The sequence below is a fragment of the Bombyx mori genome, chromosome 11, assembly GCF_030269925.1.
Source record: "Bombyx mori chromosome 11, ASM3026992v2".
Classification (NCBI taxonomy): domain Eukaryota; kingdom Metazoa; phylum Arthropoda; class Insecta; order Lepidoptera; family Bombycidae; genus Bombyx; species Bombyx mori.
In genome coordinates, this window is record NC_085117.1 from 5,279,379 (window position 1) to 5,306,686 (window position 27,308).

General features: G+C 40.4%; 3 protein-coding genes and 2 long non-coding RNA genes across 5 annotated transcripts; 4 read left to right on the forward strand and 1 right to left on the reverse strand.

Annotated features, from left to right (window-relative positions):
* Positions 1–230: 230 nt before the first annotated feature.
* Positions 231–4,388, forward strand: LOC101736518 (motile sperm domain-containing protein 2). The gene has a single exon (XM_021346695.3). The coding sequence runs from the start codon at positions 770–772 to the stop codon at positions 2,129–2,131; it is 1,362 nt and encodes a 453-aa protein (XP_021202370.2). The 5' UTR covers positions 231–769; the 3' UTR covers positions 2,132–4,388.
* Positions 4,389–5,515: 1,127 nt separating this feature from the next.
* On the reverse strand, positions 5,516–13,952 carry LOC101736309 (EEF1A lysine methyltransferase 2). Its single transcript, XM_004924137.5, has 4 exons — positions 13,547–13,952; positions 7,525–7,661; positions 6,529–6,685; positions 5,516–5,689 (listed from the first exon to the last, which is right to left on the reverse strand). The coding sequence occupies exons 1-4, from the start codon at positions 13,740–13,742 to the stop codon at positions 5,532–5,534; spliced, it is 648 nt and encodes a 215-aa protein (XP_004924194.1). The 5' UTR covers positions 13,743–13,952; the 3' UTR covers positions 5,516–5,531.
* On the forward strand, positions 7,657–11,702 carry LOC134199655 (uncharacterized). Its single transcript, XR_009974228.1, has 2 exons — positions 7,657–9,149; positions 9,471–11,702. It is a non-coding gene; the product is annotated as an uncharacterized LOC134199655 (long non-coding RNA).
* A 724-nt stretch (positions 13,953–14,676) lies between the features above and the next one.
* LOC101736171 (adenosine 5'-monophosphoramidase HINT3) lies at positions 14,677–18,796 on the forward strand. The gene is made up of 3 exons (XM_004924136.4): positions 14,677–15,268; positions 17,691–17,884; positions 18,480–18,796. Exons 1-3 carry the CDS (start codon positions 15,067–15,069, stop codon positions 18,507–18,509), a joined length of 426 nt encoding a protein of 141 aa, XP_004924193.1. The 5' UTR covers positions 14,677–15,066; the 3' UTR covers positions 18,510–18,796.
* On the forward strand, positions 15,276–16,579 carry LOC119629161 (uncharacterized). The gene is made up of 3 exons (XR_009974227.1): positions 15,276–15,439; positions 15,706–15,780; positions 16,516–16,579. It is a non-coding gene; the product is annotated as an uncharacterized LOC119629161 (long non-coding RNA).
* Positions 18,797–27,308: the final 8,512 nt, after the last annotated feature.

Consider the following 27,308-nt stretch of genomic DNA (forward strand, 5'->3'; position numbering starts at 1 on the left):
TTTGGGAAATTTGGCTTTGGCATTACTGATGTCCATGAGCGACGGTAACCACTTACTATCAGGTGGGCCTTATACTCATTTGCCTACAAGGGCAATAACAAAAAATTTATAAAAGTATTCTTCTTTGAGTCAGATTTAAGTATTTCATTGTATCATTAGTATGATTGTCGTGTTAAAAGTTCAAAAGTGGCAACAATGTATTGAAAATATGACGAAATTGTCATTGTCTTTCAATTATATGCAATAACTTAGGTCCTGGTTGTGAATGTTTTATTAAAATTAAATTTGACTAAAACATGAGAATCACGGTACATTTTTAAATGAATTTAACCGTTATTTCAATAGAATCTCGAATAACCAGTGGAATAACCGCTAATTTTCATTTATTGTCAAAAATAGTTGTTTATTTTTTGACAGCAACCTAAAGTATCAATTGACACGAACAGTTTTATTTTACTTTTTATTTAAAAAAAGCTCTTTCACCTTTTCAACACTCACGTTATTGTCTTTTCTCATTTGATTCCATTTCACTTAATTCCTTTGGTAACAAATTTCATTTGAGAATCGGTTCCATTTAATCTTATCTTAAAAATTTGGATCTACACTATACCCTTTGCCTGACTGATAAATAGCCCAAATAATGAGATGTCAAAATTTTACCATTACAAGCTGATCATATTTTCGTGTACAAAACAAATTAACATTTAATTAACGCAATTCAAGACAATATCCTGTTGTCTTCAATGATATAATCGTTTTATCAGTAATCATGGCTACTGCGGCGGACGTGCGGAGCATTTTTGAGAATCGTCTCAAAGAAAACGATGTAGACTTCCACCCGGCCGACTTAGAGCGAACGAGAGATGAGAAGTACCTGAAGAGGGTGCTGGCCCATTGCGAGAAAGACGCTAAGCAGGCTGCCGACATGCTGTGGGACATTCTTACCTGGAGGAAAAATGTCGGAGCTTCCAACATCAACGAGGACAACATACGCATGGACTATGTTAAAGAAGGTGTCTTCTTCCCGCGGGGCAGAGACGTGGATGGCAGTCTCCTCCTCGTCTTCAAATCCAAAATGCACATCAAAGGCCAAAGGGACTATGACGAGTTGAAAAAAATCATGATATACTGGTTCGATAGGGTCGAGCGAGAAGAGAATGGTAAAAAAATCAGCATGTTCTTTGATATGGACGGTACTGGCCTCAGTAACATGGACATGGAACTAATCAAATACTTAATAACCCTATTTAAATGTTATTATCCGTATTTCCTCAACTACATCATTATTTACAACATGCCCTGGGTTTTGTCGGCGGCTTTTAAAGTGGTGAAGACATTGTTACCTGCCAAGGCCGTTGAAAAAATGAAATTTGTCACCAAAGATACGTTGAAGGATATTGTGGCACCGGAACAAGCTCTTGCCTGTTGGGGAGGTAAAGACAACTATGTTTTTGAATTCATACCAGAAAGTCGTAGTTCAGAGCATACTCCGAAGAAAGTCACATTTGCAGAGCAGAGCGAAAATCAGCACTCGCTCGGCGAGATGCTCAGAATTGTTCCGAATGATACTATAATATTCAAAACAGACAATGATGAGATCTCCGGGCAGTTCACCATAACAAATATGGATGAGAGTGCGATATCATTCAAAATTCGTACAACTTCACCAGAAAAGTTCCGGGTTAGACCCAGCTCGGGTACTCTAGCAGCTGGGATGTCACAATCAGTCTTAATAGTTGTCCAACCTGGTTTTCATCTACGAACAGTTACAAAGGATCGCTTTCTGGTAATGTCAGTACAAATACCAAAGACAGATATGACATCAAAAGATCTAGCGGACATATGGCAGAGTTCGCCTAGTAGTAAAATAGATGAATACCGTTTAAAATGCCAATTCCCGGAGAAGGATTTGCCTAAAAATGGCAATTTGCTTGACAAAGTCTCCGAGAAAGACTCACTGTCAAATTCATTGAATACCCTGCAGGTCCATTATGAGTTATTAAACAGAGACGTTAAAAGAATGAAAATATTTCAGTTTCTGACACTGCTATTCTCCGGGGTGTCGGTGGTACTTGGCTACCTCATTTACAACTCCACAAGCATCGAAGACAGGTATTGCGAAAGAATGTAGCCCACAATCCCTGTGGTCTTTGAGATCACAACAGCAAATCTGCTGTATTTTTTAAAAATGGTAACATTTGTCATGAACATATTATTATACACCATTTATTGTAGGTTTTCGTACAAAACTAATGAATTAAGCATGAAAATAAAACAACTAAAATTGTCATAATTAAACAATGGTTATGGGAAAGGGCCATCAAAGCTTTTATTGATGTAATGTGATTACAGCATAATACTCATTGAATCAGATAATGATCATGTTTGGAAATTGTCATCTACAAAAAATAATTATAAAGAATATTTAACTCAGCTTAAAGGCAAACATTAATATTATAATTAAGTTAGTGCATTCCTTGAAAAGTTTTCATTAAATTTATTTATTTAGGATGCTGTTTTCTATAAAAACTTAAATCAGTCAGTTATTGTTGTATCATCGATTTGCAAGATATTAATATATTTATGCTGCTATAATAACTTTATGGGTAGTTTGTAATCATAAGAGTGAAGTATTTGTGAAAAAATTGCAAAGTGCTTATTTGAAATTTAAACTGCCTGATGACATTATAGTCGCAGTTGAGCATTGTTAGCAGATAACACGGTGCTTGCACAAATGAAAATTATCTGAATAAAATTGTTGTTATAATATAGAAATAGGAAATTAGAAAATTCATCACAAAAGCACGGGAGCTGTACTAAAAGTGAATTAAATCTTAGTTTTAGGGGCGAAATGTAGGTTTACAATTAATTTATTCGTAAAAATAAGTACAAAAAAACTATATTAAATTATATTATGAAATTTAGTTGGTATTGGGATTTATCAGGAAAATTTTAAAACAATAAGGTATTTAACTGATTTGTATCTTTGATTTACTCAATTAACATTACAATGTCATGCAGAATAGAGCATACACAATATTTTATTTTCACACACGGAATGTATTGTTAAAATGTGATTCAAAAATTATGAAATTTTTAGTTTATCATCGAATATTTTCGAGTCCATAAAAGAATCTTTTACGAAAATCATACAGAAATTATTACATTTGTAAAAGCAAACTTGTAAAAAGCTATTTTGTTTAAGCGACATTTCGCTTAATACACAAACATTCATCTATTATAAAAATGAAAAGTCCGTTTTGTTTGGTATTAATCAGCATCAACATTTGTTTTTTTTTTAATTAAACTTTAATTAAGTTTATCCCGTCAAAGTTGAATGAAAAGAAAAAAGCTGATGAAGATTCTTTGTTATGATATTTTTTCCAACTTTTAACTTTAATTGGCTCTCTGTAAAGTCGCAAAAATGTCGCTTAAACCAATTAGCCTTTCACCCCTCGATATATTGTAAATAACGGCGAAAGTTCAAAACAACTATTTTATAGCTACTCGAAAAACAATAGGTGTTTGTATAAATACCGCCAAAAGTTCCTGTAATTCCCTATGTATCTGTGAAGTCATATTTTAGTACCTACCTACCCAAGTATGGGCGCGTAGAAAGAAATTTAACTTTTGTTATTTTGAGGCATTATACAAAAGAAACCATTACCGTTTAATTATAAATAATATGTTTGTGTCAGAAGCATTTAAAAAACTACATTAATATACATAAGTGAAATAGTTAAATACCCTTATTGAATAGGTATAATATATATGTAATTGAAAACTAATATGAATAGCGTTAAAAGAAAAATCTTGGAAACTTGAAACAATTAAATCACAATTAATCTATTAACAATAAATAACATTCCTTATGAAAAAGACAAAGCCGTGAATTGATTAGCCAACTACAGTTTGGAATTAGTCGGAATTACAAACCTAAGGTATGCTGAATTATTTTAACTTCGTTGATGTATGGCCAAGAAACCTAATATCCGGTTGTGTATAAAATAATGTATAGGAATGAATAATACATAAGTAATTTGTAAACTTATCATTCTGTGGACAAAATGGCCATTCTGCCATTCTGCCAATGGTCATGAAAATCTGCATCTATAAATACGATTTAGGCACGAAAACTCTAACAGTTAATCATGTAATGATGTGTTAACTATTAATTAGTGTATAAATAACCTCAAACGAACAAACAAAACTGTAAAATGTTCGTCAGCGGAATTCCTGTTTCTATTTCTTTCTGCCTAATAATGTGGTTTTAATCGATTATTAGAATTAAGGCATTTAAATATTAAAACAAAATTGGAGCTTGCTGTTGGAAATTGGGGAAGAGAGTGCATTATTATTGTTTTTATCTAATAAACTTATAAACATTTGATGGTACTTCTTTTTTGTAATATTCAAGCGACAGATTAATCTTTATGGTGAGACGTGACAGGCATATTACATTATTTCCACCTTGCCCTTAGCAAGTTGTTGAGCGAAAAAAAATCCAGGTGGTACCACATCTTTTACGCATGGCATTTAAATCTGGTCTCAAATGTGGGTGACGGCATAATTTACTTTGTTGATAGGCTCCGGTATCCATGTAATGCCAGACCAACCAGATAAGCAAAAAATAAAAAGGATTTTAGTTGGTTCCTGTTCGGCATGTACCATGTGCCGCCAATACGCGCTGTTTGCTTAGTGCGAGTTTTTTAACGTTCTCGATCGCGTAAAAGTTAACTAAAATCTGTAGGTAGGTACCTATGCAGTTGGAACAGCGCCCCTAGCGTCAAACGTAGGCAAACGTTCCAAATACATATTATTATTATTATTATTATTAACGTCATTCGAAGTTATTAAAACATCGGATCGGATAAATGTCGCCAATTTAGAACGATTTAAGATACAAGGCAAGGTAAAAGATTTGTGTGCAGTTCACGCGAGGTAGAAGCGAAACCATAAGTGTGCTTAGTGCGAGTTTTTTAACGTTCTCGATAGCGTAAAAGTTAGCCCAATTTTGTATGCAGTTGGAACAGCGCCCCTAGCGGTAAACGTAGGCAAACGATCCCATTCCATACAAACTGATGCTGATGCATGATCCATGAGCTAACTTTTACGCTATCGAGAACGTTAAAAAACTCGCACTAAGCACACAGAAGTATTTATCTCATTCGTAGGACTAGTGTACTTCTTTATTTTTCATCGAGTTTCAAATTAATTTCTTTAGTAATAAAATGCTAAAAAAATGTAACTTTGAAAGGTGAAAGGGTGGTTTAAGCGACATTTTTGTAACTTTACAGGCGAGCCATTTAAAGTTTGTAAAAAAATCATAACAAAAAAAAATTGTTTGGCTATTTCAATACAGTAAACTTAATTTAAGTTTAGTTAAAAACATCGAACTGTTGACGCTAATACCAAATAAACCGGACCTTTGATTACAAAGATAAATGTCGCGTATTAAACGAAGTGTTGCTTAAACCAAATTTTGACCTCTCGGCCTGACTCCAAATAAAAGGTATTTTAATTTAAAAAATTTATTTTTTACAAAACACCACAGACGACACAACGCTTCCGACTTTCCCGCCAAAACGGAACTGCGGAGTCGGTAGTACGCATTTCAATTTCATTTTCTCGGAAAAATGTTTAACTAATTCCTCTTCGGTCCAATTGCATGATGTTATTATGAAAATACCTGGGAAAACGATTAATTCACATTTAGACCGTTAAAATTAAATGAGACTTTAAATGCTAGGTAAGCCTAGGTAGTTAGTTGCTTTTCCTGTCCCCGACACTTCAGCTGACCCGACAGACGTCATTCTGTCCAAATATCAACTCATTTGTTTTTTTTTGGTAAATTAATTGCTTTAAATTTTTTTTTTTTTTTTTAATTGCTGTTGTAGACAGACGAGCCACCTGATAGTGAGTTGTTACCGTCGCCAATGAATCGCAGAGTCAAGCTGCTGTATATCGTTAAGTAAATCAATCATTATTCCAGATCCATGTAGTTTTGTTAAAATCCAAATTCATTAGCCATTATAATAGACGGCTTCAATTCTAAATTAAAAAAAAAATGATTTTAAGTGAAATTGCTTTTTATTTTTATTTTATTGCCGACATGTGTGGACGAGTTCACAGCCCATCTGGTGTTAAATAGTTACTGGAGCCTATAGACATCTACAACGTAAATGCCGCCACCCACCTTGAGATACGAGTTCTAAGGTCTCAGTATAATTACAACGAGGGCGATGGTACCTACCCATGCGGACTCACGCGAAGTCCTACCACCAGTAATTACGCAAATTAAATTTTTTGCGGGCTTGATTTTTATTGCACGGTATTATTCCTTCACCGTGGAAGTCAATCGTGTGAACATTAAAATTTGCTAAATACGTATTTCATTAGAAAAAATGGTACCCGGCTGCGGGGTTCGAACACCGGTGCATTGCTACACACGAATGCACCGGACGTCTTATCCTTTAGGCCACGACGACTTCAAGCTTGGTTACGACTTGATTGAGTATTGCCACTCACCCTCATCGAGGAGCAGTCTATGAATTTGTTCGATGTATTTCTCTCGGCAGGCTTTAGGGTCTATGGGATTCAGGCCTATAGCATCGTATGTGCCCTTGTCATGAACTATGGCATATTGGCCCAACGCTATTACATCGTCCGTTGTTATGTCGAATAACTGCAAATAAAGATAAAGAGAACAATAAATCCTCGAAACGATTTTTTTTATTGCTTAGGTGAGTGGACAGGCTCACGGCCCACCTGGTGTTAAGTGGTTACCGGAGCCCATGGACATCTACAACGTATATGCCGCCACCCACCTCGAGACATGAGTTGTAAGGTCTCACTTTTAACAGTATAATAATACCAGCTGCCTATTCTATTCCACACGGTTCCTCACAAACACACTAAAAAAGGGTGCGTGTACTTATGTACGCGCGTAAGAAGTTATACTTTATTTTTATTAAATTTATTTCTTTTTTTTTTAAATATTAAGTAATTAATAATAAATATTTAACGTTAAAAAATGAATGCTAATAACACTTTTTTTTACGAGTGTACATGCGCGAAAGTTCACCTGCGGCTATATTCAGATTCGCCAAGTTACGTCGGTCGTCTTGTAATGAGCGATTTAGTGGGCAACTTCATTTCTGTTAATTTTGTGTCACGGTGCGCACGCATCGTAAAATTTCACTCTCATCAATTTTTCATAACGCGCCTAAAGAAGTATAACTTCAAAAAACATTGCCAATTACCTTTCTATATCACAATAGATATGTTCCTACAAAATCCCATGTAGTGGGAAGCCATGTTGTATGAACCTAGAAGCCAGTACAAAAATCTACCCATAATCATAACGCTTGTAACAATGCAGAAATATAAAGCAGAATTTAAAAAATTGTGGCATAAATTATATTTATAATGTAGATAAAGAAGTATCCGACATTACTTTGCCTTTAGTTTTTCCATATTCGACACAAGGGAACAACCTAATTACACCTTGTGCACAATAAATACCTTATAGTTGATGAAGGGATAATTCTGCTTGGCAACTTTTCGGGCTAAAGTAATGGCAGCCTCGCAGTAATCCACTCCGAGTAGATTTGTGAATCCTTCTTTTGCTAATTCAGATAGTGTGTAACCGTTTCCACAGCCTGAAAAGAAAAAACCACTATATTTATTGAATCATTATAAAAATGAAACGTCTGTGTTTACTAGAGTTGTTTTGGTGTACTAGGGAGTGTGCTGAGGACCACCACCAGCCATCAGAGCAGAGTTCATCCATACTGTGTAGAACAGGGGTTCCCAAACTTATTTTGTCTGCTGCCCACTTTGAGAATAAATTATTTTTTAGTGCCCCATTTTTTCACCTACTTAATAACCAGTACGGCAAGAGCTCAGTCGGTATCTAAGAGTCCTCGTAGATAAAATCAAATCGACTCCCAAGCTTCTACACAACGCCCCCACTTTTTTCCGGGTCTCTTACCGCCCCTTTAAGGCCTGCAGCGCCCACAAGGGGGTGTTATCGTCGACTTTATTTATTTATTTATTTATTTAACTTTATTTTATTCGACTTTGGTAAAGGCTGGCCACTGCATTCATCCACAGTGTTTCCAGAAATCTTTTTTATTTTATTTTATTGCCCTTGTAGGCAGACGAGCATACGGCCCACCTGATGGTGAGTGGTTACCGTCGCCCATGGACTTCAGCAATGCCAGGAGCAGAGCCAAGCCGCTGCCTACCGCTCCACAAGCCTCGTTTGAAGAAGGACATGTCATAGCGCTCGGGAAACACAGTGGAGGGAAGCTCATTCCAAAGCCGGATGCTACGTGGCAAAAAAGACCTCTGGAAACGCACTGTGGATGAACGCAGTGGCTCCAGGTAGTATGGATGAACTCTACTCCGGTGGCGGGCGGTGCGATGGTAAAAACATTTCTGCAACATACGGTCCAGCTTTGGTATGAACTCTCCTCATGGTGTTCGGAGAGTGCTACGCGAACCGGGTTTTTTTTTTATTGCTTAGATCGGTGGACGAGCTCACAGCCCACCTGGTGTTAAGTGATTACTGGAGCCCATAGACATCTACAACGTAAATGCGCCACCCTCGTTGAGATATAAGTTCTAAGGTCTCAAGTATAGTTACAACGGCTGCCCTACCCTTCAAACCGAAACGCATTACTGCTTCACGGCAGAAATAGGCGGGGCGGTGGTACTTACCCTTGCGGACTCACAAGAGGTCCTACCACCAGTAATCACGCAAATTATAATTTTGCGGATTTGATTTTTATTACACGATATTATTCCTTCACCGTGGAAGTCAATCGTGAATCGTTGTTAAGTACGTATTTCATTAGAAAAATTGGTACCCGCCTGCGGAATTCGAACACAGGTGCATCGCTTCAACACGAATGCACCGGACGTCTTTCTTATCTTTTAGGCCACGACGACTTCAAAAGGTATGAGGAGAGCTCTTAGTGAGCAATGGTTTGGCTCTGACATTGCTGATATCCTTGAGTTGAAGTTGACCACTCATCATCTAGCGAGCTGTAAGAGGATCTGTTTGCGCAACAATAAAAAATATTTTTGATTACAACGCAACTAAATATATGGATTTCTAATATCAAGCTGAGTATTCTAAACTGGTAATACCACTTTAGCTATTTTTTCTTTGTTTTTTTATTATTAACTAGCTGACCCGGAAGACTTCGTAGTGCCTCAATCGATAAAGGAAAGACCTAAACTTTTGTATAAAATAAACTTAAAACAAAAAAAAGGAATCCATTCGACGGGGGATACATCTAAGGAAAAACAAAACTGTTATTTATATTTAATTCCGAGCATTTTCATATTTATCTACCTTTTAAACCTTCTCTGGACTTCCAAAAATAATTCAAAACCAAAATTAGCCAAATCGGTGCAGCCAGGACTAACGAACAGCAATTCATTTATATATATTGTTACAGAATCCTGGCAACCCCCGACCGAGAGCCAGCGCTAAAACTATAAAAACGATCCCTCGCTGCGCCTTTGCCTCTTTTTTGTGCGTGGCGTTCGTGAGTGCGGTTCTTGTTGAAACATGTCCGAGACTTGTGTAATTTTAACAGTTTTCGTTAATAGTAAATTGAAATCATTTTGTTAGAAGTTTTGTTAATTCAGTGAAATATAATTAGGCCAGTTCTGTGTTATTTATTTCTTTTTGTTAACTACCTCACTTCTGGTCGATAATATCAGAAGTGGGATAAAACCACGTGCTTTTGAAAAGTGACGGGACGTCGATGTAGAAAATACAGGCGCGATCATTCTCATCGACGCTGTCATGACCGCTCGAATTCTTGATTTAGGAGTTTGTTGCAATTATCATCGTCGCGATCGTGCTGTGTGTAGGAAGAGCAAGACACCTACGCCGCAGGATGTCTCCTGGCATAGTTCCGTGGAATCGTTGTTTAGAACATAATTATACTCGTGAGATCGTGAGATTAATGACCACTTTACCGGTACCGTCTAATCGCAATACGCTGTCGCACTCTTGTACCGAACGCCACGCGCAGTTATTTTTGCCACCAGCAGCAACGATTTCCGTCGAAGGGGGTGACGCATGTGCACCTGAATACCCTGGAACAGCGTCATGCAAATCGGCGGGTGTGTGTAGTAGTGCTGGTCAGCAGATGGACGGCGTGACGAACAGGATTATTGGAGCATTGCAGGTGCTATCTAAACTTTGACAATGGAGGCGCCTTCTGTCTGATTTGTTCACAGATGCAGGGCGTTGTCGCCGACGTGTAAGGTCAGTAGCGAGTCGGCGCCGTGCTCCAGCAGGAGAGCGCAGAGCCGTGCAGACTGCACGTGTTGCTCGCGTGCCGGTACCTGCGCGCGCTCATCTACTTCTGGCGCGCATACTGCGCGCACTGCTCGCGTACCGCTGGCTGCGCGCACTGCTCGCGTGCCGCTGGCTGCGCACACTGCTCGCGTGCCGCTGGCTGCGCGCACTGCTCGCGTGCCGCTGGCTGCGCACACTGCTCGCGTGCCGCTGGCTGCGCGCGCTCGCCTGCTTCAGACGTGCATACTGCACGTGTTGCTCGCGTGCCGCTGCATGCGCGCGCTCACCTACTTCTGACGTGCATACTGCACGTGTTGCTCGCATGCCGCCGACTGCACGGTGCTGTACGACTGGCAGTGACGCAGAGGGCGATGTCGCTTAGTCTGCGGCCTGCTGCTGCGGACTACCCAACGGATTATCTATCAGGACGGTCGAGCGGGACGCCCGCCACACGTGGTGCAGCCTCGCATCGTGGGAGCAGACTGGAGCTGGGACGGCTGCCCTGCTTCCACATCATCCTTACGAGTGGACCCCGGTGACATGCAGCCTTTTCTTCGAAATTAATATGTGAAGGTCGAGGTGGGCACTTCGGTGCTTTACTTCCCATTTTTGAGGTTGAGGTGGGCACTTCGGTGCTTTACTTCCCATTTTTGAGGTTGAGGTGGGCACGACGGTGCTTTACTTCCCGTTTATTTTTTTGAGCAGTATGGTAGATGCGGATTCGGCCGGATCTTGCGTCCCTACTGTTTAGCTGTGTTGTGTCGGTAATGTTCAGTATCTGTATCGGTGAATATTGCCGACAACAGCGCGCTACTGTTTTAGACGTTTCCTGTACGGGCTAACTCAGTAAAGGAATCGTGCAGGTGTCTCAAATTGCGCAGTTTGGGACAGTTGTGCGATATCCATTCTTCTCACTTCAAATGTTTATCTTTGGCTCGTCCTCGCTGCAGATGTAAGAGTGCACGCTTGCGTCTGTAGTAGGGATTCTAAATTTTAGAAAGTTTTAGAGCATTAAGGTCTGGGTGTATTTTTTTTTTGTTACGTTACAGAGGGTGACCTTGTTGATGCAAGCTCTGACGTAGCTGGAAGAGATATGCTTCTGCTGAGAGATGAAGCGGTCGAGGACGCCTCGCCATCAGGAACGGCCGTGTTACAGAATCCTGGCAACCCCCGACCGAGAGCCAGCGCTAAAACTATAAAAACGATCCCTCGCTGCGCCTTTGCCTCTTTTTTGTGCGTGGCGTTCGTGAGTGCGGTTCTTGTTGAAACATGTCCGAGACTTGTGTAATTTTAACAGTTTTCGTTAATAGTAAATTGAAATCATTTTGTTAGAAGTTTTGTTAATTCAGTGAAATATAATTAGGCCAGTTCTGTGTTATTTATTTCTTTTTGTTAACTACCTCACTTCTGGTCGATAATAATATATATATAGATAGTTCTTTTTTTTTCGGGCCGGGGCCGAACCTTCTACGAGGTCCCGTGCCTTAAGGGCGCGCAGGTTATGTGGAACTTAACGATCTGCAAGGTGTTGGGAGCAGACCGCGGGCCTAAGGAATTTTAGGGCCCTATTCACTAAACGACTCCCCTGCACTCTTACACCCGATGTCCGATCTCTGTCCGGGTCAGAGCCCGGTCAGAGTAGGGGGGTTCCCGCGGTCAACATTACAACCAGACACGCGGCGCCACCCCGAGGACGCCTGACCGACGGGTCATCGAGGCGATAGTCGACGACAAACGACGCCGTCTCCGCTGTACGGCGGCCCGAACAGGCCACCCGGATGCCGCTGGTGTTCCGAGATACCTCGCTGGGACAGAACCAGCCTGCCGGATCGGAAGGCGATACAGTGCCGACTGGGTTGTTCTCCCACAGTATGTTCGGCAACGACAGCGACGACGACAATGCGGACTGCCGCAGCCGCCGACGCGTCGTCTCGTCCTCCTGCTGCCAGCGCGCGAGTGACGGTAGCGTGCGGCGCAGCCTCAACCCCTTAGGTCGCCCCGTGACCGTCACCGGGAGGAGACTGCCTCCTATAGATAGATTGCCTTTTATCTGTCAATTTTCAATTCCTTAATTCATACAACACTATCATTACTGAGTAAACAACATTGCAATGATGTAGCAGAGAACAGAGTAACAGAGAAAGCCTGGGGAGAAATTATGAAGAAAAGGTATTAGTGAAAATATTGCTGATCCTCCATTCAGAGATATTATAACTCATACTGAAAATTATCACTGTAAAAAGTCAAAATTGACATCCCTCCGTTTCCGCCTTGAAAGGCCCACTTTGTCAGGAGAAAAGCCTAGTATCTCTATGTATAGAACTATCTTAAGCATCTTATATTGTCATAAGAAGAAAAATAAACTTCAACAAGGTCAATTCTTATTTTTAAAAACAACATCTAGTGCAATCTAGTCTTTATATATTGATAAAACAAAATGAAAACAGAACAGAGTAATTAATTAAAGAAGAATAATAACAGTAATAACAATGAGTAAGAACATAAATCGATTTTTAGATTTTAAAATGACTGTTTGTCTTTTGTTTACATATTTTAACTATTGAACAAATTCGCATGTAGATTTCATATGTAGAGATATTTATTTATTTACTTTTGTCTTATAAATCGGTGAACACTGGCTGCACACACAAAAAAGGGTCACACTCCACCCGAGCTTGAACATGCAAATCAGAGCACAGAACAAGCGATAAGGAGGCAGGGTCGGCCCAAGTGTTGGCTTGTGATACATTTACCTCACTTCTCATGTGACATGGATGTTTTACACACAAGACTTTACAGACAACCAATAATTTTTTTTTAGTGTTATGATGTGGCAAATCGCATAGCAAATAATCCTAATATGTATGTAACTCTATCTATTACGTTTCCACCTCCCCATCCACTTAACTGATCTTGACGAAATTCTGTACCAACATAATTCTGAGCCCTGGGAAAGAATATAGGCTACCTTTCATTGCAGTGACGAGCACAGTCTCCACTCACACCATATACTGTTGATCACGCGGTCACAGCTGCGGGCGGAAAGGCAGTATACAATATGAGAATTTCCCAGTCGGCTGAGTTACATATTAATCTTTGAACATCAAGTATGAACATAATAGGACAAAATGATTTTCATAAAGCTTTATATTGCGGAATCGTAATTGTAGCAACTTTTTAGCTCGTAAATGAATACGGTGCGTCTAATTTCTAAGTCAGTACCTAAGTCGATGATGGGACTGTTTCTGTCCACCCCGCAGTCGCAGATCCACCTTATTACTCGGAGGGCACTGTCTTCACCGAACCAAACGTCTCCGGTATCACCAAACTCATCGAAATTCCGAATTTCTTTAGCGTAAGCCTCTTTCCAGTACTCACGAGTTCCTAATACGGACGGGTCTAATTCCGTTTCATCCATTATTTCGACTAAAGTTTAATTTTGTAATGAAACAGAATCTTTTACACCGTTTTAAACAGAACATAAATTGTTACGTATACGTAAGATATAATTCGGAATTACTTTACGATTTATATGAAAACAGTATTAAATTATAGGTTACGTTTACAGTTTGTTATTTGTTTACAAAATCTGTAGGAAAAGGCAAACGTACCTAATTTCATACAGCATAGTCAATTTAAGAATAAACGGATGTAGTAACAATCGAATTTTAGCTAAAGTTTATAAACTGTTTCAATTTATTGCATATAGCGAGCTTTAGACGCACTTGTTGTTAAGCGGTTATCGCAGTCCATAGAGATCACAACATGAATTGCACCTTGAAACATAAGGTCTAAATCTCAATTGTAGGTTATAATGGCTGCCTACATATGCAAACTCACAAGACTTGCTAGCACCAATAACCTGTAAGATTCTGTATAAATACGTATTTAAAAAAAAAAAAACACTATATTGTAGGCGGTTTCGGTCGATCAGCCAAATATATATATAAAGCGGTACGACACGAGAACCCTCTCATCCTGGCCACCGGTAACTATATTCCCGATCCTGCGGACAGAATGAAAAGCAGTCGGCCTCGCCCCAAATACGTTATTTCGGATCCTCCCGATCCACTAACGGTGCTTTTAAGGTATCTCAAGCACCGGTCATCGTCCTCGTTGAACTCGTCGCTTACGACGAAGGGCTTGATGACTAAATTAACCCCCAGACACAGCCCACTGAGTATCTCGCCGGATCTTCTCGGTGGGTCGCGTTTCCGATCCGGTGGTCGATTCTGCGAAGCGCGGCTCTTGTTAGGGTTCGTGTTAGCAACGTCATCAGGTTTGAGCCCCGCGAGCTCACCTACTAGGTAAGGCGACGCTAATATAGCCTCTCAAGGCTATCAACTTAGGTAGGAAAAAAAAAGCGAAAATACAAGCATAGAAAATTAGAACAATTTTCGAGCCTTAGGGCTCGAAGAACTTAGGTTCTTCTCAAAATTCCATTCTTATTTCAGTCAAATTTTTCATTTTTTGTGTGAAGCTTTTCATTAAATTTTATGACCCTTTTTGCATGCGAAATGATCAATGGTTTTGGATTTCTATGAAGAACTCTTATGACCTACGATACGTTTGCTTGTAAAACGGGACATAACAACCAAAAAAATTGCCAAAGCTAAGGTCACATTATTGTGACATTATCACAATCAGAAATCACCAATCAGTAAATAATCAGTGATAATAGAAAAAAAAGCATGTAAGTTTTAGAGCCAGAAAACCAGTTGTTCGTGTCTAGTCAAACCAAAATGTCAACAACGCCACCATCTAAATCGTCCTGTATATTCTGTAACATCGCTAACAAACTAGAGGGCACGGAAATATTGTATGAAGACGATGAAGTGTGCGTTTTTCGTGACATCAAACCGGCCAGTCGTTTTCATATTCTGACTATACCTAAAAGGCATATCGAAGATGTCAAGAGCTTGACGAGCGCCGACAAGGAACTACGTAAGTAAATTTCACTAATTAGAGACACATTGCTGAGATATCTTTGCCTAAACCTCACTGCTTCTATAAAAATATATCATAGGGCAGTATATAGTATTCGTCATGTCTATGCAAAAGGCATGGCCAAAGTTTTAAATAAATAAAAATATGTGGGTATACACCAATTGAAATGTACGTTAAACATGTTATAATGATATAGAATATTCTAAAAGTAGTTAAACAATAATAAAAAGCTTAATTGCGTTTTCTGTACCATAATATGAAAACAATATTATAGCCTTTATTTTCTGCATATTATTTTACACGGTATTCTTGAATTAACTAAAACTGAACTAGTCTTTTTTTCTCAATGACAGAGAGTTCAGTCAATCTATATAAGAAAAATCCTTTTTTTAAACTAAAAGGTTTTATATAAAAAAAAATCATTGCATTTGTAGAAAAATCAGAAAATAGTCCACCTCATATTGAGTGGTTGCGGTCTCACATGGATATGATCGTGTGAGCAATGCCAGGTGAGTACTCTCCGCAAGCCTTGTTTGATGAAAAATATGTCATTGCTCCCAGAAAACAGGAGGAATAAAACCGTTCCAATATCGAGTCGAGGGAACGCGCTCCCGCCCCTGTCACGTCACAGGAGTCCCGCAAGGCTCTGCCCTCTCCCTGTTACTGTTCAGTTTGTATATCAATGATATACCCCGGTCTCTGGAGACCCATCTGGCACTCTTCGCCAATGACACGGCTATCTAGTACTTGTGTAGGAAGAAGTCGTTGCTAGATCGGCGACTTCAGACCGCAACTACCACCATGGGACAGTGGTTCCGGAAGTGGCGCATCGACATCAACCCCACGAAAAGCACAGCGGTGCTCTTCAAAAGGGGTCGCCCTCCGAACATCACGTTGAGCATCCCACTCCAGACTAGGCGCGTCAACACCTCCGTCTCCGCCATTCGCCCAATCGCGATGTACGACCAACCCATACCATGGGCCCCGAAGTTCAAATACTTAGGCGTCACCCTCGATAGAAGGATGACATTCCGCCCCCATATAAAGACGGTACGCGACCGTGCCGCCTTCATACTAGGTCTCTACCCTATGATATGCAGGCGAAGTAAAATGTCCCTTAGAAATAAGGTGACACTCTACAGAACTTGCATACGCCCCGTCATGACCTATGCAAGTGTAGTGTTCGCTCACGCGGCCCGCACTCACTTAAAATCATTCCAAGTTATTCAATCCCGTTTTTGCAGGATAGCCGTCGGAGCCCCGTGGTTCATCAGGAACGTCGACCTCCATGACGACCTGGACCTAGAGTCCATCAGTAAGTATCTGCAGTCGGCGTCGATGCGCCACTTCGATAAAGCGGCACGACACGAGAACCCTCACATCGTGGCCGCCGGTAACTACATTCCCGATCCTGCGGAAAGAATGGAAAGCAGTCGACGTCGCCCCAAACACGTCATTTCGAATCCTCCCGATCCACTAACGGTGCTTTTAGGTACCTGAAGCACCAGTCACCGTTCTAGTTGAACCTGTCGCTTGCGACGAAGGGCTCGACGAGTAAATTAACCATCAGACACAGCACATTGAGTTTCTCGCCGGATCTTCTCAGTGAGTCGCGTTTCCGATCCGGTGGTAGATTCTGCGAAGCACGGCTCTTGCTAGGGTTCGTGTTAGCAACGTCGTCAGGTTTGAGCCCCGTGAGCTCACCTACTAGTTAAGGTTACGCTGGAATAGCCTCTATAGCTAGAATAACTGGTGGTAGGACCTCTTTTGGGTAGGTACCACCGCCCCGCCTATTTCTGCCGTGAAGCAGTAATGCGTTTCGGTTTGAAGGGTGGGGCAGCCGGTGTAACTATACTGAGACCTTAGAACTTATATCTCAAGGTAGGTGGCGCATTTACGTTGTAGATGTCTATGGGCTCCAGTAACCACTTAATATCAGGTCGGCTGTGAGCTCATCCACCCATCTAAGCAATAAAAAAAAAGCCTCTCAAGGCTATCAGCTTAGGTAGGAAAAAAAAAGGAATAAAACTTATCACAACTTTGATGTGATTAACTAGTGAATATTAAAACTGTAGTAGCTGCAAGAACAGTTATAGTCCTAAGAAGAATTGGCCAAGAAAAACTTAGCTAGCTTTTTTTTTGACTGATTCACTTGTAGTTTTTTAGTAGTAATAATACTAGTAGTTTTTTTATTGACCTGTACACGACCCTCCCAATGGTAAGTGGTTACCGTCGCTCATGGACATCTGCAATACCAGGGGCAGGGCCTAGCTGCTGCCTACTGCCTATATCTGTTCTAAATTATTAATGAATTCTGGTGCTTAGGATTTACAGGAACTTACTCAATGACCATAATAATATTCTGACAGTTGAAATACATAATCATAATTAAATAATAATCATATAATGTTTGTTTTAGTTAACAGAATGATGTCCATATCGAGAGAGTTGCTGTCTAAAAACAATTTGAGTATTGAAGATGCACGCTTTGGGTATCACTGGCCACCGTTTCGTTCAGTCAAACATTTGCATCTGCATACTATAGCGCCTGAATCCGAGATGGGATTCATTGGAAGAGTGATATTCAAAAAAAACTCTTATTGGTTTGTTTCGGTAAGGATAGTAGGAACAAATTTGTAAGGCACTGAAGATAGGGCACCTGCATTGGAAGGTGGTTCACTGGTTGTCAGCTATATGCTGTGAAGAGATCACATGTTTAAATTCAAAGGGTTGCCCAGATCATATTAAAACGTATTCCGCATGAATGGCTAATATTATATTTAAATTATTATTTTAATTAGGTAATATTTATTTTATAAAACTAACACTTTTGCACGGAACTCATTTTACAGTTTTAGACATAAAGAGTAAGTTTGTCCTTTTCTAGTCTAAAAGAGACAGTTTAATTTTATAAACTGATAGAATACATGTTTATAAGTTGTTTGAAGTATAAAACTCATTTTCTTAAAAACAAATAGTTAAGTCACTTCAAATCTAAAGATGCGATTTATTAACATATTTTAGGAAATGACATAAGTAAATAGGGCGTTGCCTGTTAGGTCATTGACACTTCAGAATAGTTAATAGAAACAGTTTGTACCTTCGACAAATCAACTATAGACACAATTTTAATGATTTGTTGCTATTAATAAACAAATTTGATTGAATGAAAGATGGAAGTTATTTATGTTTACAAATTTTATTTCAGCCGGAATATGTCGCCTCTATTTTAATGTGAAGTGTAATTGGAGTCTAAATAAATTATTTTACCTAAATTCAACGAGACAGACATAATTTTGATGGTGTCAGTTTAAGGTTTGAAGCCCAAAGCATAATATTATGATGTATCGTAAAAGAAAACGCGTATAAAGGCGCCTCTCCACAATTAAATGCGATCTATCTATCCACTCCATGACATACGTGACTACATGTCAGTAGCGTAAGACTTGAGTCGGAGGAACATCTAATTACGTATATTTATTATTGTTTTTAATTAGACCAAAATACATATATTATTGACTAAAATTTTATTGTTTTATTATAACCTAACCCAGTGGTCGGTAAACTTATTAGCCAAAGAGCCAGATATGCAAATAAAAACGATTTTAAAAAACTAAGAGCCAAATCTGTTTGATCTGTCTGTGTGATTTGTAGAAACGCGCGAGTCTACTTCGCGTCCTGTACAGTGTTTCCACTATAATTATTTCCCCACTTCGGTAAAGCGGCACGACTCGAGAACCCTCTCATCGTGGCCGCCGGTAACTACATTCCCGATTCCGCGGACAGAATGGAAAGCAGTCGACGTCGCCCAAAACACGTCATCTCGGATCCTCCCGATCCACTAACGGTGCTTCTAGGTACTTCAAGCACCGGTCACCGTTCTCGTCGAACCCGTCGCTTGCGACGAAGGGCTCGACGATTAAATTAACTCTCAGACACAGCCCACTGAGTTTCTCGCCGGATCTTCTCAGTGGGTCGCGATTCCGATCCGGTGGTAGATTGTGCGAAGCACGACTCTTGCTAGGGTTCGTGTTAGCATCGTCGTCAGGTTTGAGCCCCGTGAGCTCACCTACTATAGCCCGAGAGCCCGTGGGATCTACCTGTATGTATTTGACCAGACCTGAATTTTCGTACATTGAGACCCCTATACCTACCATGCATGTAGTGGGGACTCACTAAGCTCAAAGTGGTCGACGCGCCGAGCGCTCAGGTAGGACAGGTACCGATTTTGACGGATTTTAAATCCATTTGATCACGTCTGCCGTTTTGAAATTTTGAAAATATATGATTATTATTATCGGAAAATAAGAATGGCAGACCATTATCGCGCATTTTACTTTGTGGCAGACCACTTTGAAAATGCAAAATTGCATTGAAAATGCAAAATTTTGAAAGTAATTGACTAGATCTGCCATTGATTTAATAATATGTTGTTTATTATAGTCTTAAAAACTTATATTGATCACGGCAGACCTCTACATTGCGTACACACATCAACATATAATAAAATCTTAGCTACTACCCGGCCAGATGTATATTATGTTTTCCGTACACTGTTTTAGAGGAATATAATTTACTTGCGATTTATTTTAGCAATGTATTTACCGAAATTAATATTTTTTTATATTATATATACTAAACTTCATTAGTTAGACAATTAAGAAGTGAATTTTTTATGGAATAATTATAAATAATACGGTACAATGCTGATCAAAAAAGAATTCAATTCCTCATTTTTATTTCGTCAAGACAAAATTTAAAAGTGTTAAATCAGTTAAAAATATATCATGCATGCATTACATATTATATATATATATATATATATATATATATATATATATCAATCTTCATTCATCATCATCATCATCATCGGAGTCATCTTTATCGTTAGGCGACTCGTCTTCATCAACCATTGAATCGAATACTGCAAAAATAAAACATAAATTGTAAAATGAACGTAAATTCATCTGAACATGTTCGAGAAAGAATTGTTATCAACTTACCAGGAACATTGGTGATTAAGTCACTCACAAAATATGGAAGTTGGTCACCTTCGAACCCTTTGAAGGCATATATGTTGTCCTGCTCAATCCAACCATACTCCAATGGGTCTAAAGTTGTGAGTTGCTTTTTGTAAGCATTTCTCCAAATAGAAGAAATATAGTGGGCCCTCAAAAGTTGTTGATAAAGCTCACTCTTATGTATTGAGCTTGCCTCAAATTTTTGATTTTTTTTTCTATAATTTTCATTGATGTCTGAATATTTATAGTTGCTAACGAATAGCTGGAACCTTCCATCATCTACATCACTAGATTTTTTGGCATTGTATAGCTGGCAAGTTAAATGTTGAATGATAAAAATGAGGAATTGAATTTTTTTTTGGTCAGCATTATACCGTATTATTTATAATTATTCCATAAAAAATTCACTTCTTTATTGTCTAACTAATGAAGTTTAGTATATAGAATATAAAAAAAATATTAATTTCGGTAAATACATTGCTAAAGTAAATCGCAAGTAAATTATATTCCTCTAAAACAGTGAACGGAAAACATAATATACATCTGGCCGGGTAGTAGCTAAGATTTTATTATATGTTGATGTATGTACGCAATGTAGAGGTCTGCCGTGATCAATATAAGTTTTTAAGACTATAATAAACAACATATTATTAAATCAATGGCAGATCTAGTCAATTACTTTCAAAATTTTGCATTTTCAATGCAATTTAGCATTTTCAAAGTGGTCTGCCACAAAGTAAAATGCGCGATAATGGTCTGCCATTCTTATTTTCCGATAATAATAATCATATATTTTCAAAATTTCAAAACGGCAGACGTGGTCAAATGGATTTAAAATCCGTCAAAATCGGTACCTGTCCTACCTGAGCGCTCGGCGCGTCGACCACTTTGAGCTTAATGAGTCCCCACCTCATGCATGGTAGGTATAGGGGTCTCAATGTACGAAAATTCAGGTCTGGTCAAATACATACAGGTAGATCCCACGGGCTCTCGGGCTACTAGTTACGGTTACGCTGGAATAGCCTCTCTAGGCTACCAGCTTAGGTAGGAGAAAAAAAAAATGATTTCCTTTCCCCATGCTTCAATTCAAATTTCCCCTTCTCAGGGCTTTTTTCCCCTCAAAAAATTTTCTGCTGTAGTTTTTACTTTCGGCCCTAGTAGCTGTAGTAACTAAAAAAAGAAAAGTCTATCGATTTTCTTCTATAGCCTGCCCACGCCTCTTATGCTATGATAATATTATTTACGAAATGGTTGCATCAATCCTGTGTGTACCTAAATCTGGTTTGAAAAGAACGGGAACAACTTCTGTACAACTAATGAAAAATCAACTAGAAATACCACACTTTAAGTTTGTACAGTACAATGCAACTGCAAGCGAATCTAAAAAAATTAGACTAAGCATGAATAAAGTAATTAAACGATTTGTATTTTATTTATAGCCTCACCAGTTTTCCTTTTTTTGTCAAAATGTTAATACAAAATTTACAGCCATTTTTAAATAAACTCATATAAAAATCAATTTTCAACAATACACATATTGTTTGTGTTAAGATTTCATTTATAATAATGCTTAAGAATTATTTAATATTAAAAAGATATATTTTTCGTGAAATAATAATTTTTTTTGTAATAAATTACTATCGCAAATCATAAAATAAATGCTATATTGTATACTGCTTTGATTAATATGTATAATAATTGACATCAGTCAGGGGTGCTGATATTAAATGACCGTACATACTATTAACCGACTTTTTCGTCCACAGCCAGATAATATTAGAGGCCGGGCAAGCCCGTAGGATATTTGTGCCAGAGTCACACTCAAGGGTTCAAAGAGACGCATGCGGCACCGAAGCCGCACTTTACCGACCTCTGACCTAACCTAATGATAAATAATCGAATTGGGCCAATTCGGATGAAATTGAATAAAATGAGATGGACTAAAGTCTGTAAAGTCGTGATTATTTACGTACTGTTACGTCAATTGAGTTTTTGCAAGAATCGGAGAAGCCACGTCTAGCGACTTTGTTTCATTTTCACCACACTCGTGCAGTTTCTAAGATGTTAGGTATACGATTTACAAACCGACATTATTGCACAATATTTAAACCTAAAGAAACACGGTTAATATCTAATAAAATGTTCACATTCACACAATTTCATCTGTCGTGCTGCCGCCAAAAATTCAACCATATTAAATAATAGGTTGGGGAAAAGTTTTTTCGCATTAAAGTATGTATGAACTTGTAATAAAATCTCTTTCGTTTGGTATCATTAAAGGTTTAAATTTTAAAGAAGATAATTCCAAATTCAAATTAGGTTAATGTGTGATTTTTATTTATTTTTCTTACTGTCAAGGTAAGTGAATCTAATGAAGAAATTCGATACAATTTAAAATTTTACTACAAAAAAGGTAAAAATGTGGTGCTAGGAGGTGTTAATGCATCCGCTGTATAGTCCTGACCTTGCACCTTCAGATTTCCACCTGCTTCGGTCTTTTCAGAATTCGTTAGGCAGTGTCAGGTTAACATCACGAGAGGACTGCCAAAACCAGTTGTCGCGGTATTTTGATTAGAAGACCCAAAATTTCTATAGCAATGTGATCATATCCCTACTACCTACAAGATGGCAAAAAGCTATCGAACAGAATGGTACCTACATACTTTAGATAAATGTAAATAAACTATATTAAAAATTGTTGTGAATTTTCTTAAAAATGCGAAGGAACCCTTTCCCCAACCTATTAATATGGAATCTTTTCGAAATTCAATTCCAACGCACTTTGGATCTTATTTACAGTCCTACAAACGTATATTTCTACGTTTTAATGTCGCTTCTACTACCTATTTACCTACGCGACCACAGAAACTGATTTTTTTCTACCTACCCGTTCGCTGGTAGCTTAAGCGGCCATTCCAGCCATGCACTGACTGGTAGGTGGTAGTTCACGGGCTCAACTTGAGAGAATTTGCTATTGCCCTATCAAGAGCAGTGCTTCGCAGAATCTAAAGCCGGATCGGAATCGCGACCTACTGAGAAGATCCGGCGAAAAACTCAATGGACTGTGTTTGTGGGCTATTTTGTTCGTCGAGGACGGTGACCGGTGCTTGAGGTACCTAAAAGAACGGATATTGGTTCGGGAAGGTCCGAGATGACGTGCTTAGAGCGACGGAGCGGCGACTGTTTACCGTTCGGGCCGCAAGATCGGTTGTAGCTTCCGGCGGCCACGCTAAGAGGCTTATCATGTCGCACCGTCTTCGCGAAATGGCGCACTGGTGCTCTTTTCTACTTACTAATGGAAAGCAGTTCCAAGTCGTTCGTTCCTCACGAACCACGGTGCTCCGACGGTTATCCTGCAAAAAAGGTATTGAATAAAGTTGCGGGCCACGTGAGCGAACACTACACTTGCATGGGTCATTACGGAACCTAGGCAAGTTTTGTAGAGAGCCGCCTTATTTTGAAGTACAGTATGCTTTGTGTGAGTTTTTTAACGTTCTCCATAGCGTAAAAGTTAGCTCAAATTTGTATGGAGTCGGAACGCTTGCCTACGTTTGCCGGTAGGGCGCTGCTTCAACTGCATACAAAGTGGTAGATTTTGCGCTATCGGTAACGTTAAAAAACTTTCATCGGATAGAAATTCTCTTGCCGCGGCAAGAGAATTTGCCGAAGCTTACTCCTTAATTTTGGATTCGTACCGAAATTCGGCGGATAGATGGCGCCAGTACAAGCGATATTCTTGGAACCCATAGCCTTCAACACGGCTTGGTTAATTTGTAACATTAACATAACAATACAATTGAAGACATCTGTTTAAATATGTAATTGGTAATTTTATATTGTCCGTTTCGCTATCAGCTTACTTATGTTCAGACTTTGTATATTTGTTTAAATTAATTACATGGCATAAGTACGGATACGAGACATATTCCATTACAAGGCGAATCTACATAAATATATTAAAAGTAACTATAGTGTTTAACTCTTCTCGTTTTTGTAGTTTCAAACGCAAAACCCGAGAAGCGTGGGTGGTGCTAAGCATTATGTGTAAACTCAATCGTAGACAATAAACGCACAGCCCTCGTCGTCCTAGCCATGTCCTTTCGCATCCTCCCGATCCATTCTCGGTGATTTTTAGGTGTTCCAAGCACAGGACACTATTTTCGCCGGAACTTGTCAATGGGTCACGAATCCGTGTGCTTAGTGTGAGTTTTTTAACGTTCTCGATAGCGTAAAAGCTAACTCAAATTTGTATGCAGTTGGAACGTTTGCCTACGTTTGCCGCTAGGGGCGCTGTTCTAACTGCATACATGCGTTATGCACCCCGATCGGGTATTCGATTCCGCACTACTCTTGCTAGGTCAGATGTTAGCAAAGGGTGTATCATGATGCTCTTCATGAACGGAGCAGACGTATGCGTTAACATGGGCCAGAGGATGGCTGCTTATATTACTACCAGCCTAGCGGACTGTTGTTCCTACAGCCACTGGTAGCGATCTCGACGAGCTTTCGACATAGTCTGTGGTACAGACATAGAAAGCCCGCCAAATTCAGGTTTAAATGTGTAATAGCGGTGGTTTATTATCTGTTTAATATCTGTGAAAACAAAGCCGCTGGACGTAGCTTTTCGGGATCCTCCACAACGCCCACTGAAAATTTTTCAGTAATAAATAACCACCATTTTACTGAGATTATATTTAATCCCATATCATCTCATCTTAATTTCATCTCAAATTAATCATCTTCATTTCATTTCATTCAATATTATCACTTTTCATAAAAATAAGAATATAAATCAAAATAGCTTGACCTAAAGGTTACCAGGCCATAAAATCCCTTAAAAAAGCCCGTCAAAAGTGTAAAATGTAAAATTGCACTGATAATATTTTAATTGTACAATGTGTGCCCGCGAATCCGTACTCATGAACAAATCTTGGACATGATGGTGCCGTCTGCGGGTAACAGACTCAATAAATACCGATGTTGATATTCGTAACAATTTTAATAAGTATCTACGCATTAATTTTGGATAAACGTTGCTTAGCACAACTTAAGATCGTGTATTATATTTTATTAACCAACCGCCTTTTTTTTTCGGACCGGGGGCCGAACCTCCTACGAGGTCCCCGCGCCTAGGGGGCGCGCGGGGTATCTGAGACTCAACGATCTGCAGGTGTTGAGAGCAGACCGCGGGCCAAAGCGGTGTTGAGAGCAGACCGCATCGCAGTCCGCAGCCGCCGACGCGCCGTCCCGTCCTCCTGGTGCCATCGGGTTAGAGTGACGGTAGCGTGCAGCGTAGCCTCAACCCCCTTAGGTCGCCCTGTGACCATCACCGGGAGGAGACTGCCTCCTCATAGGGGCCGGAGCTGGACAAACGCCCTCCTCCGACCTCCGGCTCGACGGCATTAACCAACCGCATGCTTAAAGTCAAACCACGTTGGGTTATAACTCCAGACCCATAATGATTTTAACGAATTGTAATGAAAATCGAAATAAATATACAATTGTTATTTCACGTTAAAAACAAGTTATACATAATTGCGTTGGGTAATACGTGAGTCGACACATCCTTTTTTTTTTTTTTTTTCGGGTAGAGGGCCGAACCTCCTACGAGGTCCCCGCGCAAAAGGGGCGCGCGGGGTATGTGAGACTCTACGATCTGCATGGTGTTATGAGCAGACCGCGGGACCAAGGATTTTAGGGCCCACCCACTAAACGACTCCCCTGCACTCTTACACCCGACGTCCGATCCCCTCCGAGGTCAGAACCCGGATGAGGTAGGGGGGTTACCGCGGTCAACACTACAACCAGACGGCGCGGCTCACCCCAAGGACGCCCAGCCGACGGAGCCTTCGAGGCGAATCGAAGGCTCTGAAACGTCGGCCGTCTCGGTACGGCAGCCCGTCGGGCCGCCCAGACGGTGCCGCTGGTGTCCCGGAATACCCCGCTGGACCAGAACCAGCCTGCCGGGTCGGGACGCGATACACCGTCGACCGGTCGCTCTATTTACTCCATGGCAGCGCGCTAGAGTGCTGGTAGCGCGCCGCGCGGCCTCACCCCCTCAGGTCGCCCCTTGACCTTCACCGGGGGGAGTTCGCCTCTTACAGGGGCCGAAGTCGGACAAAAGCCCTTCTGCGGCCCCCGGCTCGGCGGCGACGGATAGGTGCGGAGAGGGATGAGCTCTCCCTCTCTCGTTCCGCCGCCTCCTTCTGCGAGATGGTGCACTCGCAGAAGTCGAGCATCGACACATCCTAATATCCCTGTCGCGCGTACGTCGTGACGGGTTCGGAGGGAACCCCTGCTAGGTTTACTTCCTAGCTTGGCTCCTCATTGAATCTGTGGCTGATTACGGCATATTCTTAAGAATCAGGCTTAAGGAGTGTTCAAAAAAAGAGTAAAGCGTGGTGCTTAAACTGGTTGGGTAAGGTCCTAAGGGACCTAAGGCTATGCTCAACTTCTACGAGTCCACCGTCTCGCAGGAGGTGGCGGAAGGAGAGGGGGAGAGCTCTTCCTTATTCGCACTGATCCGTCGCCGCTGAGCCCGGGGTCCATGAGAGCGTACGTCCCGGCCCCCATAGAAGGCGGTCTCCCTCCGATGGTGAAGATTGGCGTTGAAGATTGGCCTCCGATGGGCGACCTGAGAGGTTCGGGGCTAGAGTAGCGCCTCGCCCAGGAGTAACATCGTAAGAGCGATCGATTGTCGTTATATTGCGTTCCGAGTTGGCGGGCTGGTTCCGACCCAATGGGGTAGTCCCGGGACACCAACAGCACCACCTGCGAGTATTTTATTAGAAAGCTTGGCACCTTTCTGACCTTGGAGGGTCTTGTAAGTCAGCTCAATTAGATACCACCCTGCCTAGTTCTACCATGAATCGTTAATGCGTTTCGGTTTGAAGGGTAGGGCTGCCGTTGTATTTCTATTCTGTTTGCTCTATACGAATGAACCGGGCGTCTTATCCTTTAGGCCGTGACGGCTTCCATATTATTCTGATCGAAGCCCCATTGTTCATAAACATGCA

Bases quoted from the DNA above. Each gene is read 5' to 3' on its own strand.
- LOC101736171 (XM_004924136.4), top strand. From the start codon at position 15,067: ATGTCAACAACGCCACCATCTAAATCGTCCTGTATATTCTGTAACATC. The intron at 15,269-17,690 runs GTAAGTAAATTT...TGTTTGTTTTAG, and splicing joins GAGCGCCGACAAGGAACTAC to TTAACAGAATGATGTCCATA. The intron at 17,885-18,479 runs GTAAGGATAGTA...ATTTTATTTCAG, and splicing joins ACTCTTATTGGTTTGTTTCG to CCGGAATATGTCGCCTCTAT.
- LOC101736518 (XM_021346695.3), top strand. From the start codon at position 770: ATGGCTACTGCGGCGGACGTGCGGAGCATTTTTGAGAATCGTCTCAAA.
- LOC101736309 (XM_004924137.5), bottom strand. From the start codon at position 13,742: ATGGATGAAACGGAATTAGACCCGTCCGTATTAGGAACTCGTGAGTAC. The intron at 6,686-7,524 runs GTATTTATTGTG...CTTTATTTGCAG, and splicing joins ATCCCTTCATCAACTATAAG to TTATTCGACATAACAACGGA. The intron at 5,690-6,528 runs GTGAGTGGCAAT...TCGTTTTCCCAG, and splicing joins TAGACTGCTCCTCGATGAGG to GTATTTTCATAATAACATCA.